At 40.2% G+C, this 16,662-nt stretch overlaps 1 protein-coding gene across 1 annotated transcript; it reads left to right on the top strand.

Annotated features, from left to right (window-relative positions):
• The first annotated feature begins 1,759 nt into the window (after positions 1–1,759).
• LRIT1 (leucine rich repeat, Ig-like and transmembrane domains 1) lies at positions 1,760–14,850 on the top strand. The gene is made up of 4 exons (XM_058188042.1): positions 1,760–1,881; positions 3,955–4,421; positions 12,003–12,308; positions 13,850–14,850. The coding sequence occupies exons 1-4, from the start codon at positions 1,760–1,762 to the stop codon at positions 14,848–14,850; spliced, it is 1,896 nt and encodes a 631-aa protein (XP_058044025.1).
• Positions 14,851–16,662: the final 1,812 nt, after the last annotated feature.

The raw sequence follows: 16,662 nt of genomic DNA, 5'->3' as shown, positions 1-16,662 counted from the left end.
TTATTATTTTATTTAATTTATATTTTTTAGATCAGGGGCCTCCAACCTTAATAAATTTAAGGTTTGTGGACTTCAATTCCCAGAGTTCCTCAGCCAGCAAAGCAGGCAGATTGAGTTGCTCGCTGAGATGGATTTCAGGCAGGCAGCTTCAGTTGCTAGCTGATGCAACTGATGTAAAACATGGCTTTCCCAGCCGGAAAGGAGCAGTATAAGATAAGTGCTTCATTGCAGCCCAGAATCTCTTAAAAGGAGTTTTTCTACAAGCTCTTTGGCTGAAGAGCTTGTAGAAAACATGTTTTTTAAGGTTCTGGTGATGAGGAACTCAGCTGGGATCGCCAGAGAAGCCTTTTAAAACCTTTTTTTAAACAACCTCTTTGGCCGAAGAGGTTGTTAAAAAAAAAACTTTTAAAGGATTCTGATGATCTCAGCTGAGCCATGGAATCCTCAAAGGCTTTTTTTTAACTTTTAAAGACATGTTTTCGGCTGAAGAAATACTGCTTTTAAAAGTTAAAAAAAAGAACTCTCTGTTGATGGTACGGCTCAGCAGGGGCAGGGGGCAGGGCCAGGGTTTTTGCTACTGGTTCTCCGAACCACCCGCCGCCATCACTACCGAACTGGTAGCATTTGGTCCGAACCAGGAGCATTTCACCCCTGAATGAGAGATATTTTAAACTCACGAATTACATCTGAGATCTCACTTATCCATTTTTATGAACATCTTTTTGTATTAGCCTGTGATACAGATCCTTTATAGCCACGTGCTCTTTTTTATTTGGAGAATATTGGAAAGAACATAGAGCATAGAATAAGAGGTCTCTCTCAAGGCAGATGTTCTTATCATCCCTGACAAATGCTGTCCAATCTTTTCTTGAAAACCTTCAGCGATGGAGCACCTACAATTCCGGGAGGACACTTCTCACTGTCAGGAAATTCTTCCTTATTTCCAGGTTAGATCTCCCTCTGATTAGCTCCCACCCATTGCGTCTTGTCTATGGAGATTCTCAGTCACGGGTGTCCCAAAAGTGCTTTTTCAAAAGGCGACTGGACTAAAGTCCAGTTTCCTTTTGAAAAACCACTTTTGGGGTTGGTTCTTGTCCTGTTCCCCAAGTGCTTTGCAGAAGAAATTGACCCCCTCTTTCCTGTGACAGCCCTTCAAGCACTGGAAGAAAGCTGTCACATTGCCCCTAAGCCTCCTCTTCACTAGGCTAAGCATACCTAGTTCCCTTAGTTCTCTTAAATTGTTCATTATATGATTTAGCTCCCAGAGCCTTTATCATTTCTGTTGCTCTTCTCTGCACTCTTTCTAGGGTCTCAGCATTCTGTTCGTATCTATGGCATTATAACAATCTTTTCCAATTCATGCTTTCCGGCATACATCATTTGAGGAAGGTCACTTCAAGAAAGGCTGAGTGCTCTGAAGGGAAAGCTAAAACCTCACTCAAACCATGCACAGTTTAAAAAGAAGAATTCTCTGTGTGCAAAAGATGAGCTCCTCAACGTTGTTTTGAACCGATCCAGAGAGAGGGGAGGGAAGAAATCTTTCTGCTGATCGTTCTAGGAAGCCATAAGCATCTCCGTGCAAATAGCCTCTTCTTAATCCCCTGCCTATCCAATTTTATCTGGTGACTTCAGCAGGATGCTGGGAGATCAGCGCAGAAGAGGAAAGGAAGACAATGTGAAGGATTCCATGGATGCGATCAGAGAAGAACTTCAGCCTTTCTGACCAGGAGCTGGATGCCTTCCTCACGGCCGGATCATGATGTGGGTCACAGTGGGTTTCCTTTGCTGCCTGACCTTCGGAAGTCTGCCTTGGATGCTCTGTTTTTGCCCTTCTCAATGCAGCTGCTCCTTCTACAGTGTCAACGGAAGGATGAGAGCCAGGTAAAACCACTCTAATTTTTCTTGATGACTCTTTGGGTGCCAAGAAGGTTTTCTGGGCAGGCTGGTCCCCCATTCTTCTCGGTGGAAGAGGAGAGTTACTTCAACATTTGAGTTATTTTCTCAATGGCTTCCCACAGCCACAAGGACTTTGTGTGCTGTGGGATTAACAAGAGAGTACAGCATAATCTGATTTCTGAAATGCCATTTGATGGACTTTTACACTAAGACAGAAATAATATAATCAACATTACACAATATTATGGGGAAAGTGATCAACACTGAACTGTATAACAATGAACATGACTAAAAATATTAAAAGAATAATCATCAGAATTTTATAAATTTTAAACAGTGTACATGGAGAGTATATGCTACTAGTTCTTCAGCTGGTTGTGTTGTTGTTGTTCTGTTTTTTTTGGGGGGAAACTAATAATGACATAAAATTTCACTCCAAGCCCTGAAAAATTGTCTGGCGGGAAAACACATTAAAAGCACAGGATGAGTTTATGTTTATTTGAAAAAATACATGCAGATTTTGACTAAAGGTTCACTTCAGAATAAAACCTGTTGTCTCTGAAAGCATCAACAACACCTATATATCAGCATGATTTTATAGTCAGAAAGATTGCTTAAACTGAGCAAGATGTGTGTATTTTATGTAATGTTTGGGTACCGTGTATGTCAAATTATTTTTTGAAAGAGGCATGGTCAACACAAATGAGATGGTTTGAGAAGGATCAATTAAAAACAGCTCATTTAAACAATTTACACAAGTCTTGTCACACCTCTGCATCTTCTGATTTTATCAACATATATAGTATGTCTGCAAAGACAAACAAACACACACTCCTATTCACAGTAAAATAAAAAAGATGAGAGAAAGGACAGATCTAACGCTTAACATGCAGGAAGAATCTTTGACCCCTCAAAAGCATCTATTGCTGTAAAATGTTCTGGACAAATCTTATCTTTGAGGATAAACCAAAGGGTTATGTAAATATATTTTAGTTATGTACTACTGTAGAAATTGATTAGCCTAGGAAGTTGTTTCTCAACCTTGGCCACTTTGAGATGGGTTGACTTCAACTTCCAGAATTCCCCAACCAGCCAACTTTTCCAACCACTTAGATATGTTTTGGGCTCAACTCATGTCCTGGTTCAACCCTTGAGTAAAAGTCAGCTCTTCAGGGTCTTCCAGAGAGCCAAGAGCAGTGGTGGGTTGCTGCCAATTTGGACCGGTTTGGGCGAACCGGTAGTTCTGACCAGTGGCTGGCCCTGCCCACCCACCCTGGCGTTATCACTTCCTATATAATTGCTGTTTTTTCAGTGCCATGTGCATGTGTGGAAGGCATATTTTCGATGCTGTGTGCTCATATTTTTGGTACCGGGTGAACCGATTGTTACAACTGGCAGCAGCCCACCACTGGCCAAGAGTGTAGGGTTTTTCAACCTTTTTGTTCAGCCAAAGATTGATTAGAAGCATACTAAATGAATGTGAACTGATTTATGGAAAGTTACAGGATAGATAGCAATAGCAATAGCAATAGACCTATATACCACTACACAGTGCTTTTACAGCCATCTCTAAGAGGTTTACAGAGTCAACAGTCTGGGTCCTCATTTTATTGACTTCAGAGGAGGGAAGGCTGAGTCAACCTTGAGCCAGTCAGGATCGAACTGCTGGCAGTGGACAGTGAGTTAGCTTACGGTACTGCATTCTAACCCCTGCGCCCCCACAGCTCCAGCTTTTATAGTGAGGGGAGCCAGGGAAAAACAACAAAGTACACCCACAGTTAAAATTGGTGATTAAATGTTCAGTGATGTGCAGGAAAGTCCAGGCATATAAAGGTTTATTGCAAGTTTACGCTCTTTACAAGAATCTGAACTAACTATTAAAGCAAATAGGTGATAGATGACAGTCAGTGGAATTCAAGGTGGGATGGACTTAGATCTCTTGTGGGTGCGAAGGGACTTGATATTGATGACACATTTGAACCCTCCCTCGGGCTGAGCCTGGTCATCTCCTACATGGTCCATATATAATTTCAAAAAAATCTTTTTTTTTTCTAGCAGGGCTATTCTGTGCAATGACCCAGAGATGACGCTTACACCTGCCAATTTCCCAGGAGACACTTTCAAACTTAGGATAGAAAAAACAGCCATCCGAAGAGTTCCTGGGGAGTCTTTCCATTCTCTTCACAACCTGGAGTTCCTTTGGATGCCCTACAATGCCTTGGCGAGCCTCCGAGTGAATAACTTTAGGGGCCTGTACCAGCTTCAGGAGCTCAGACTGGCGGGCAATGTTCTTACTTCCTTTCCATGGGAAACTCTTTCCGACATGCCTCAGTTGAGGTTGCTGGATTTGCATAATAATCAGATTGCCTCCATACCGTCTCATGCTGCTCGGTATATCCGGAACATCACTTATCTAGACGTCTCAAGCAATAAACTGATGATGCTCCCTCAAGAACTCATTGTGGTCTGGTCGAATCTCCAAGCTGTTCCATACTTCCTTAATGACCATTCCAAGATCATCCTAGGTAAGACTTTTGGGGGTGAGTAAAAAAAAAAGAAATCTCTATAAGAAAGAAAAAATAGATGAGGATCAGATTAGGGACTATCTAAGGGAAAAAAGAACTCGAGAAATAAAAGATGAACTGAAAGAAACGCTGACTAAGGATAGAACTATGACGGAACTAAATCAAGCAATTAGATCCCAGAAAAGTAATAAAACACCAGGCCCTGATGGTTTTCCATCAGAATTCTATAAGGCAATAGAAGAACAAATAGTACCAATAATGGTTGATTTATTTAATGAGGTATTAACATCAGCTAAAATGCCGGATACATGGATTTCACTAATCCTGAAGGGGGATACGAATCCCAGTCTGATACAAAACTAATTTTGTAATTTCGCTAATCCTGAAGGGGGGTATGGATCCCAGACTGATACAAAACTATAGACCAATCTCCCTGTTAAATGTAGATTATAAAATATTCGCTACTATTACTGCCAACGGATTAAAGAAAATTTTGAACGATTATATACACTCAGACCAAAATGGATTCCTCCCAGACAGACAAATTAGATATAATTTAAGAATAATATTGGACAGTTTAGAATACTATGAAGCTCACCTGGAGAAACAGGTAGCCCTTGTTTTCTTGAACGCCCAAAAAGCAGTTGACAATCTTAATTGGCAATTTATGATTCAACAAGTGTATGATATGAATTTTGGCACCAAATTTGAGAATATCATAACAGTAATATATTTGATATAAAAAAGCAAAAATTATAATCAATGGAAAAAATACCTAAACTTTAAATATAGAGAAGAGAGTTCGACAAGGCTGTCCCCTATCTCCTCTGCTTTTTATACTTTCATTAGAAGTATTATTAGAACGAATTAGACAAAACCCAGAAATAAAAGGATTGAAAACCAGAAGTGAAGAATATAAACTGCAAGCATTTGCAGATGATTTGGCTTTTATCATTGAAGAACCATTAGAGAGAGGACAAGCACTAATGAAGGAATTAGAAAGATATGGAACTGTAGCAGGACTGAAAATGAATAGAAAACGAAACTTCTACTGAAAAATTTAACAGAACCACAAATAATAGAACTGGAAAGATCACTTGGACTCCAAACAACAAGAAAAATCAAATACTTAGGATATGGTTGACAGCACATTGCAAAGCGATAAAGGAGAATAATTACAACAAATTATTACAACAAACAAAAAAAGATTTAGAATTGTAGATGAAGATGCAGCTGTCACTATTAGGAAGAATAGCAGCCGTAAAGAAATTCCTATATCTGTTTCAGACTATCCCAGTCAAATTAGAAAAGACCTTTTTTAACGACTTTAATAAAACAATTGCAAAATTTATTTGGCTGGGGAAAAAAAACTAGAATAAAAATGAAATCTCTACAAGATATGAAGAGCAGAGGAGGATTTGGATTGCCAAATTGGGAACTATATTACAGTGCAGCAACACTAGTTTGGTTAAAAGACTGGATCAATTTAAAGAATAAAAGAATACTGGCCATAGAAGGCCACGACCTACAGAGAGGATGGCATGCCTTTCTGTGGGAAACAGGCCACACGAAACAATAATATTTCCACATACATCTGATTAGAGATTCCCTAATAAACAATTGGATTAAAGTTAAAAAGAAACGCTATATAAAAATCCCAATTTGGCTATCCACAATGGAAGCGATGATTCACCCAAATAATTTAGATTTGAATAAAATGCTAAAATACAAAGATCTATTTAGATATTCATGGAAAATTAAAAACATTACAGGACCTCCAAGAACAAGGACTACGAGTTGACTGGTGGGCTTACCTTCAATTACAAAATCGATACAAACAAGATATAAAAGAATATGGAATATATCTTAAACTACAGCAATTAGATAAAATTTTACTAGGGCCAGACAATAAAAATATTACCCAAATTTATAAATATTTGCTGGAAGTAGAATTGGAAGAAGTAGTAAAAGGAAGTATGATTGCATGAGGTCAAAATATTGGACATAATATAAATTTATCAGACTGGGAGAACATATGGAACAGAAATTATAAATTAATAAAATCAGCAGCATATAAAGAAAATGCATATAAAATGTTCTACAGGTAGCATCTACCCACTTCGAGATTAGCGAAAATCTATCCCAAAATGAGCCCCATATGCTGGAAATGTAAAAATAAAGATGGAACATATTACCATATGTGGTGGTCCTGCCCCGAATCCCGTAAATACTGGTTAAAAATTAAAGACTGGCTACAGGAAATTATGAATGAACAATTGGATTTAGAACCGGAACCCTTTTTATTGGGGATTTTTAAAAAAAATATGTGAAGAGTATAAAATATTTAATACTACACATATTAACTGCTGTTAGGATGGTCTCGTGCATTTATACCTACAGCCATTTACCTCGCAGCCATATACCTCGCAGCCATTTATACCTACAGAGAAACTTGTTATACAAAAGGTCATGACCTGTGCAGAAATGGACCAACTAACGATGAGTTTAAAAGATAGAGAGACATCGGTATTTTATAATATAATATAATATATGGGAACAGTGGTATAAATGGATAGAACGGAGATTGACAAGGATATTTAATTACTAAGTATAAACAATAGATAAAACAAGAACATAAATACATACAATTTAATGTTTGTAATCAATGCACGGATTATTGTTATAAGAAAAACACCACAAATAACTGTTAAGTGATATAACCTTTTCTTTTTTTTATGTTTTTAATGTAAAAAAAAATTAATAAAGTATATTCAAAAAAAAAAAAGAAAGAAAGAAAAAAGGAAAAGAAATCATGGATCCTTGGGTTTGATCTGGAGGAAGCTAGCTGAATTTGTTGTCCTTGGAATCCATGGAAGACCTATAAAGCCACTGCTGTTCTATAGGAGCTGTGGAATTTCATTCGTCTTATGCAATTCAACCCCAATATTAACACTGAAGCAACTGCCTTCATAGCAGATGTTGATGATGGGTAGCAAAAGATGGGAACTGAACTCTGTAACTCTAACATGCTAGTTTTGGACACTGTCAAAAATGCCACCTTATTAAGAGTATTTAAGTAAGATTTGGTTGTTAAACCAGCTGGCTTCTGAGTGGTTAAAAAAATGCAGACTCTCTTTTTTTTTTTCATTTTGGGAGAAACCAATTATGTGGGCCACCTTAATCCATCTGGCTGGATCCAGTTTCCATCCAGTTTATAGGCTGGATTCAGAATCAACTATACTTAGCGGAGATTCAATGGAAGCCTGGATCGGTTGGGCTGACCTTTACTGCTTTCCCTGAACTTCTTCTAAGCGTGACTGAAGGTGGATCTAATCAAATGTCTCTGATAGATAAGGTCTCTTTAAAAAAAAAGGTGTGACATTCTTATAGTCAAACACAAGTTTTCCTTTAAGCCTGCATGAGTAAGAATGCTTTATCTGCAGAGAAGACCACCTGTTTCATCTATAAGAGCCATTGTAGAGAGATTGTAGCCCTGCCCAGCCCCCCACCCCCAGCTTTCAGCACAGGAGCTGCTTCAAAGCACAGCTCCTGAAGTTACTTGCAGACCTTCTGGTGAATTGGAGGATCTTGTGGGATAATTGTAGGACTTTCCCTAACACAGGAGAGTCAAATAAACTAAAGGAAGGCCAGTTCCTTCTGTTGATAGTTGAAGAAGCTACATTCCAGGGGAAAACCCTCTGGGATCCTTCCCTGGGTTTGTAGTCAGAATAGAATAGAATAAAATAGAATAGAATAGAATAGAATAGAATAGAATAGAATAGAATAGAATAACAGAGTTGGAAGGGACCTTATAGGACTTCTAGTCCAAACCCCTCTGTTCAAGCAGGAGACCCTACACCATTTTTGACAGATGGCAGTCCAGTCTCTCGAAAGGTTCAAGTGATGAAGCTCCCACAACTTCTGAAGGCAACTTCTGTTCCATGGGTTGATTCTTTGCACTTTCTCCTTATTTCTAGGTTGAATCTTTCCTTGATCAATTTCCATTTTATTCCTTGACTGGCCTTCAGGTGCTTTGGAAAACAGCTTGACCCTCTCCTCTCTATGACAGCCCCCCAGATATTGGAAGATTGCTATCCTGTCTCCCTTGGTCCTTCTCTTCACTAGACTAGCCATGCCCAGTTCCTGCAACCGTTCATTGTAGGTTTTAGCCTCCGGTCCCCTAATCAGTTGGCCATCTTTTCACTGGTAGTGCTCTAGGATTGCTACTGTCAGTTGGCATGTCACATGACATAGAGCTTTGTGACTGCATCATTTAGTGATGGAGTCACTGGTTACCAATTACTACTGTTAAGCACACTGATAAGCAAGCACTACCTGTCTTTTGGTTTTCAATAAAGAGAATATTTGTAGCTCAGGGCACTGGTGATGTCATCTAGTTTGGGTAATGAAATATCTGCAAGGAAACAACCAAGCTCAGAGAGCACCAAGGATCCTTCGGTTTGGTTTTCCTTATTAGATCTTCACCATCTACCAGTGCAGAACTGCAGGCTTAGAATTCAATAATTTGTTTCAGCATTAGATGGAACTCCCAGTTCTTCTCTTCTGATTGATTGCTTGAGTTTATTTGGTTTCAGTAACATACCCTGTTTTTCACACTATAAGACACACTCCTCCCCCCAAAAAAGTGGGTGGAAATGTCTGTGCGTCTTACAGAGCAAACGCTGCCAAAGCTCCACCCACTCACCAGCCCCCACCCTTTGGCCGTTTTCGGCCTCCACTTGCCCCATTTTCGGCCTCTGCGTGTCCTGTTTTTGGCCCGTTCCAGGCAGCGGGTATTGCCGCCGCTACCACTGCTGCCTATTGGTGGTGGCAGCGATTGGTGGCAATTGGTGGCAGCGATTGGTGGTGATCCCCACAGCCTGGAACAGCTGATCGGCAGTATTTCAGGAGGCCGATCCAACCACCAATCAGCTGCTCGTGCTAAATAATGTGCTGAAGCTGACCAGGTTGTTTGCTGTTTGTAGCAAGGACACTAGCCAGATGAATGGATGCTGGAAGGCAGAGGCACATTTTTTTTCTTCTTTTCCTCCCCAAAAGCTAGGTGCTTCTTATGGTCTGGAGCATCTTATAGTGCAAAAAATACGGTAATAGGAAAGGGAGTGAGAAATAATCTATTTGATTGTTGTTATTGTTAAAATTGAGAAAATATTTTCTGATCTCTGGTATATTAATAGAAAGCTACTGATGGATCATTAGTTACCTTCTGCCTTCAACTATTCTTGGAGATATATAGTGATTATGTGAAGAAAAAAGCCATAAAACTTTTATTTGGCTCCATCTGGCAATAAAATGGTATTTTTGCTAGGTTACATTCAGTGAACATTCGTCCAAGTGAAGCCAGCACTTCCTAGTCTTTTTCCTCCCATCACCTTTGGCCCTGAGATGTCCTTTTAATAAAAATATATATTTGCAAATCTGTCTAGTAAGGATAAAAATGCTAAATCCAGTTTGAACCTCTGGCTTACTGCACAATTAATAACAACAACAACAACAACAACAACCATCTTGGGTATAATCCCAAAACAACTGGAGCACAGCTTGGCCCCCAACAGCATTGACAAATTTGCTATCAGTCAATTGCAAAAGGTGGCCCGACTTGGACCTGTAACACCATCAAACATCCAGATCTGCCTATTCTGGGTCTTTAGGAAGGACTCGATAAGTGGATAAAAATACCAGATACAGTATGAACATCTGTCTGACTGCACAACAAACCATAATAATAGCTTTGTGTGAAGCTACAATGTTTTACTATGAGTTCCTATTGAAATTCAGTTCAGATCAGGGGTGACCAGGTGCTCCAGGTCAGGCAAACCAGTAGTGATAAAAAAAAAAGCTACCGGTTCGAGTGAACCGATAGTTAAAATAGCTACCAGTTCGGGAGAACCAGTAGTTTAAAAAAAGCTACCGGTTCCTCCAAACCAGTATTTCTGATGATCAGCTGTACAGCGGGGTTTAGCTTTGCTAGAAAGCAGGAAATCCTGCTTTCTAGCAAAGCTAAATTGTGCGCCACAGCTGGTTTTCCCCCCCTCGCTGTTCTACTTACCTTCCCAAGCCTCCTTTTGGTGCATATTGTGCATGTGCACGCACACATGCAGCACACATTTGGTACATGCTGCACATGTGCACACAACGCATGTTTGGCGTGCAGCGCATGCGCGGCCAGCAAACCGGTAGCAAGCTGGTTCGAATTTCACTACTGGTTCAGATCCTTTCTAAGTAGCCATGCTTCAATTAATTGCTACTTCAAAGATTTCCTTCCTTCCCTTCTTCTCTCTCTCTCTCTCTCTTTCTTGCTCCCCTCCCCTTCCTTTATTACTTACTTACTTTTTATGCCATCATCTTCACTGTAAGGCAACTCTGGATGGCTTACAAGTAATAAAAAGTCAAATAGAAAAATAATTATAATATTAGAATTAAAAATTTAAAACTATGCAAAACACCAAGAGTAAGAGAAAGACAGCGTGGGGATGAGGTCTTCTAATCCCATTGACCAGCTCCAGTGATGAGTGGGGCTCAAAGTCAACCAGCAGAGCCGTGTTTTGCTTCCTTTCTGGTACCAAAAGGGCAAGAGCAGCTCCAGTGGTAGAGTGTTCCACAGGATCAGGGCCACTGCGGAAAAGGCTTTGCAATCAGCATCATTCCCCAGAGCCTCTGTGTATAAGCAATTTTTGAATAATTGAATAGCAAATCTTTTTGTTGTAGGTCTGCAAACACTCAATAGTTGTTGTGTCTGTGCCCCCCAAGTCGGGCACCCTGCCAGAAAGTGACTTGGAAAGTGAGGGGGAAGGGCCATCAGGCCTTACCTCAGGAGCACCGGCTTCTCTGGCTCAGCTCCAGGAGCCAGAGGCAGGCCAGGTGGAGGAGATAACGAGGCCTCCGTCCCCTGACTCTTCCCCCACCCCCAGCCATGCCTCCAGACCCAGCTGATGGCAATCAGGCCTGGCTGGACCCTAGGTTTCGTAGGCAGGAGAGGAAGAAACAACAGAAGCAGGGGTGGGGCAGGCCTAGGAAGTGCTGAGTCATGGAGCCACACCCCACAGGATATAAAAGCAGCAAGGGCTGCTATGCCTCTTTGTAGCAGGCAAATCAACTGCTTGACTAGAGCTGAAGTACTGTTTGTTGACTCATCGGCATAGAGGGAGATAGCAGAGGCACTTGGCAGACGCTCACTAGTTTGCTGCCAGAGCTGATAGTGCCGGCTAATTAAGCCATCACTCAGACGGAGGCGAGGGGGACAGAACAATGGTGTCATTTAGGATCAAGGGAAAAAGATGCGCCAGGTAGAAGACCCACTTGAGTGTTCACAGGTCTCCTGAAACCCTTGAGGATCCCTTTGGATGATGTAATGGTTGGTTCGAGTCTAGGACAAATTGCCATGACCTATTGGAATAGAACCATCAAAGAAAGAATACAAAAGGAGAGACAAAATGAAATGTGAATGACAAAAATTAAAATACTTTTTTATTTATTTTAAATAATTAAATTGAATTGTTAAATTGTCCTGTGGTGAGTTGTCCCATTCTGGGTTGACCCTCCCAATGGCTTCTCTTCTCCCAGGCCTACAGGACAACCCATGGACGTGTGACTGCAGTGTCTATGAAATGGCTCATTTCCTCAATTTCCAGTCCCCCAACATAGCCTTCATTGAGCCAAAGCTGAGATGCTTCAACCCTGAAAAGCAGACTAGACTCTTCTTCAGTCAAGTGGAGCTGAGGAAGTGCCAGAGTCCAGTTGTCCACAGCTCGGTGGCTAAAGTGAAGAGTATCCTGGGAAGCACAGTTCTGCTGCGGTGTGGGACCACAGGGGTGCCTATTCCAGAGCTGAGCTGGAGAAGAGCGGATGGGAAACCATTCAATGGAACAGGTTGGTTCTCTCCTTCCATCGTATCTTCCTGAGCTAAGGACAGAGTGAACCAATTATCATCAACCACATCACATCACATCACATCACATCACATCACATCACATCACATCACATCACAACACAACACAACACAACACAACACAACACAACACAACACAACACAACACAACACAACATAACATAACATAACATAACATAACATAACATAACATAACATAACATAACATAGTAACAAAGTTAGAAGGGACCTTGGAGGTCTTCTAGTTCAACCCCCTGCCCAGGCAGAAACCCTACACTATTTCAGACAAATGGCTATCCAACATTTTCTTAAAAATTTCCAGTGTTGGAGCATTCACAACTTCTGCAGGCAAGTTGTTCCACTTATTGATTGTTCTAACTGTCAGGAAATTTCTCCTTAGTTCTAAGTTGCTTCTCTCCTTGATTAGTTTCCACCCATTGCTTCTTGTTCTACCCTCAGGTGCTTTGGAGAATAGCTTGACATCCTCTTCTTCGTGGCCACCCCTGAGATATTGGAATACTGCTATCATGTCTCCCCTAGTCCTTCTTTTCATTAAACTAGGCATACCCAGTTCCTGCAACCGTTCTCCATATGTTTTAGCCTCCAGTCCCTTAATCATCTTTGTTGCGCTTCTCTGCACTCTTTCAAACAAAACAACTGCAGGTAGTCCTTCACTTATGCTCACAGCTGGGACTGGAATTTCGGTCACACATTGTTGTGGTTGTAATGTCTGTTGGAATCCAATTTTTACAACCGTTTAAGTTTAAGTTTAAGATAACAGTTTAAATTATCTTTACATTCAAAATTTGTCAAAAATTGTCTTAATGTTTAGAATATACACATGTGACCTCAGGATGCTGCAACCGATTGCAAATGCAACCTGATTGCCAAGTACCCCAGGGGTGGTAGTGAAACACTTTTTTCTGAGCCCGTCGTATCTTTGAACCATCATTAAATGAATGGCTGTAAGTTGAGCACTACCTGTATATTCTTGACAAATTCTGGATGTTAAAACAACTTTTCAAAATATGTTTTAGAAATGTGTCAGGATTGTGAGGAGGAGGCTGTAACATGTGAGGACACGCTCCAAGGATTGGTCTGCAATTCCTTAAAGCAGTTGCAAATTAATGCCACAAAAATATGCATTTGCTTTAATGAAATGCAGGTCAATGTTACACAGATATATCTATTTTGCTCCAAAGCACCCTTTTGATTTTGAATCCAAGATGCTAAACAATCTCATTTTCTATACTATCTCTTCTTGTCCCTTTCCGTAACATTATAAATATAACAGATTAAATAAGTAGACCTTGAAAAAGCATTTCTGTTCTTAATTGATTGCATTTTTCCAAACTACACCATTAGAATTATTTGAATCAGTTAGCTCATAACTAATTGAAACAACCCCCTAAAACAAAAATGACAATAAAAATACAAATACCATTAAAAATAAATTCCTTATAAATGTAAACCATCAAATAAAACAGCTTATTTTTGCAACTTTTATCTCTTCTCTCTCCAGTGCATCAAGAAATTTCCAGTGACGGAATAAGATGGTCTATTTTAGAACTTTCGGTTGTCTCTTACCTTGATTCCGGAGAATACATCTGCAAGGCTGCAAACTTTCTTGGAGCCACTGAAGCTTTTATCTCCTTGATTGTCACCGATTCTAAGAGCATAGATGATCTCGGGGCAGAATTGAAAGGAGTGTGGAAAGGACACATCAAGGGGATAGAAACATCAGCTTACAAGGAAAATTTGGTAGGAGGACACATCATGACAACTTCAACGTTTCCAACTTTGCACATTATTTCAGGTCAGGCCAACACAGAGAGGAATCTGGTGCTTCGAGATCAGGCCCTAAATATGAAAGGTGACCCCAAAAATATTTTAGCAAGTCTGCCCACTACTAACCCAGAATCCAAATGCCTGGTGAGGTCAGTCAGAGTAATTGGAGACACTGATCATAGCGTCTCCTTGGCTTGGAAAGCTCCTCAGGCCAACAATAGCACCATGTTTAGCATCCTTTATGCCATCTTTGGAGAAAGGGACATGCGCAGAATCAACGTGGAGCCAAAGAAAACCAGGACCACCATCAACGGTTTGATGCCCAAGACCAAATACATCGCATGCGTCTGTGTGAAGGGACTCATACCCAAGAAGGAACAGTGCATCATTTTCTCCACAGATGAAGTTGCCAGTGCTGGTGGAACCCAAAAACTGATCAACGTGGTGGTCATTAGTGTGGCCTGTGTCATCGCCGTCCCTCTCACCCTGGTGGTCTGTTGTGGGGCCCTAAAGAGACGTTGCAGAAAATACTTTGTTCAGAAACCCAAAGACATTCAGGATTCTTACGTCACTTTTGAAGCCATCTCTCCTGGAAGCAAATCGAAGGAGATGGGAGGAGAATACTTGACTCATCACATCCCCGATGAGTCTAATAGGTTACTCTCATCAAGATCCAGTGTGGACTCTGAAGCAGTTGCAAAGGCAGATGGACAGCTGGACGAGTACTTCTGCTGATACTGGCTTCTTCACAACTTGACAAGTGTAATTCTGTCTTTGTATTTGGTGGTCTCTCATGCCACACACACACACACGTTTCATACAAAAACACAATGTATAGCTTTACTGACATTTTTTTTTAAATTAAAATTTCAGTAGCGTAAATATATTATGAGCAAGTTTTCTGGGACCTCTCCCCTTTGATTCCGAGATCCCAATAATCCAATAATGGCTCCATTAATATTCTACGGAAGAATGGGTTTTAAAAATAAATAAATAAATGAGAGTATGAAGAAGGAGAGAAGAGAAAACGGAGAAGCAGGCGATAGATACTTGTTTATATGTTCTGTAAATTTCAGGAAGGAAGTAGATTTTAAACCAAAGCCTGAAGGGCATGAAGATTGAGTAAGGCTGCATCTGTGTGTGTGTAAGGGAGTTACTTTTGGGTGAGAGAAATAGTAATGGCATTTTTAGGACTGGGGTTCCAATGTAAATTCAAATTCTCTTCCACAACCTCACATTGTTTTATCCCTATCAGTTTCTAAATGTTGTGTGTTGCTTAAAAGGGATTTGTAAACTAAAGGATCAGAGAGAAAGAAGTCAACTGGATACTGAAATATCCTATGTACCCATCTGGCATCTTAGACTGATTTTTCCTTTTGGCAAAATGAATTCAGATCAATAAAGAAATGTGTTTACATATATATGTTGAAGCTGATGTATATTATGGTGTCTCTTCCTCTCTCAGGTTTGAAGTCCATTCCATGATAGTAGAGAATCTCTTTAGCTCAGACATGAACTTTTGGATTCTAGATGTTCCAGTTACTGTTTATTGAAAACATTTATATAGCTGCTCTTCTTGCACCAAACTCTGGGCTGCTCTCAACCAAGAGATAAAACCACATCTACATCCAATACAAATATTGCAATCAAAGAAGTTAAAATCACTCCCAAAGGTATTTTTCCAAAAGGCAACTGGACTTTGTTCTTTTTTTCTCCTTTGAACACATTTTGCTTCTCATCCAAGAAGCTTTTTCAGTTCAGAAAGTCCAGGTGCCCTTTTGGAAAAGCAACTTTGGGATAACCATGACCTGAATGATTGAAAATCTCCAGAGACAAACCAAAAAATTGTTTTCCAACAGACACTTGTTACCAGATTAGGCAGTGCACTGTTGATGTTACCACACAAAGTTGTACAAAGGTGAGGTCAATATTTAGAGAATTCACTTTATTTTCTCTGTTATAAGCCAGGTGTCAACCTTATTAAATAGAGCAGACTAAGAAGCCAATGCCGTATAGTTGAAGAATACTTACTGTATATTGTAATAACTACGGTAACAGAATCTTGCAAGTCTGCATGTGCTTCCCTTTCTTCCTTCGCTTGATTTTGGTGTGAACTTGGATAGGCCGCATCTGAAATATCTCCTCAAACCAGCCTTCTTATCAGATCTTGGCAGTGGCTCTTCCTGATGTCCTTCAGGATCATTTGCTACTTCATCTACACCAAGATTCATGGAAACGTTGGTTGCTTCTGACCTGAAAATAAAAATAATAAAATGTCTATGAGGATTGAGTGCCTTATCAGTCCCCCAGAGTTCAAGCAGCCCTATCTCTTATGGCTCTGCTTCAACATACCCGATTCAACAATTCATTTCTCAGTGGAAAAACAAAACAGGACACATTCCTCAGAGGTTTTTTTTTTTTTTGACAGACTTCATTTTGGTCTAGCTAAAGAATGTCAGTTGTTCCTTGAAAACATCAATCAACCTTGGTTTTTGCTAAAAAAAAATCTAACTGTTGAGAGGGGTGGGTGGCGTTAAATTGCTCCCA

This window comes from Ahaetulla prasina, chromosome 6, assembly GCF_028640845.1.
Source record: "Ahaetulla prasina isolate Xishuangbanna chromosome 6, ASM2864084v1, whole genome shotgun sequence".
Lineage (NCBI taxonomy): Eukaryota > Metazoa > Chordata > Lepidosauria > Squamata > Colubridae > Ahaetulla > Ahaetulla prasina.
The sequence above is the reverse complement of the archived record's forward strand: the minus strand, read 5'-3'. Positions and strand labels throughout refer to the sequence as shown.

Coding starts and splice junctions, on each gene's coding strand:
- LRIT1 (XM_058188042.1), top strand. CDS start 1,760: ATGTGGGTCACAGTGGGTTTCCTTTGCTGCCTGACCTTCGGAAGTCTG. Junction 1,882..3,954: donor AACGGAAGGATGAGAGCCAG/GTAAAACCACTC, acceptor TTTTTCTAGCAG/GGCTATTCTGTGCAATGACC. Junction 4,422..12,002: donor CCATTCCAAGATCATCCTAG/GTAAGACTTTTG, acceptor CTCTTCTCCCAG/GCCTACAGGACAACCCATGG.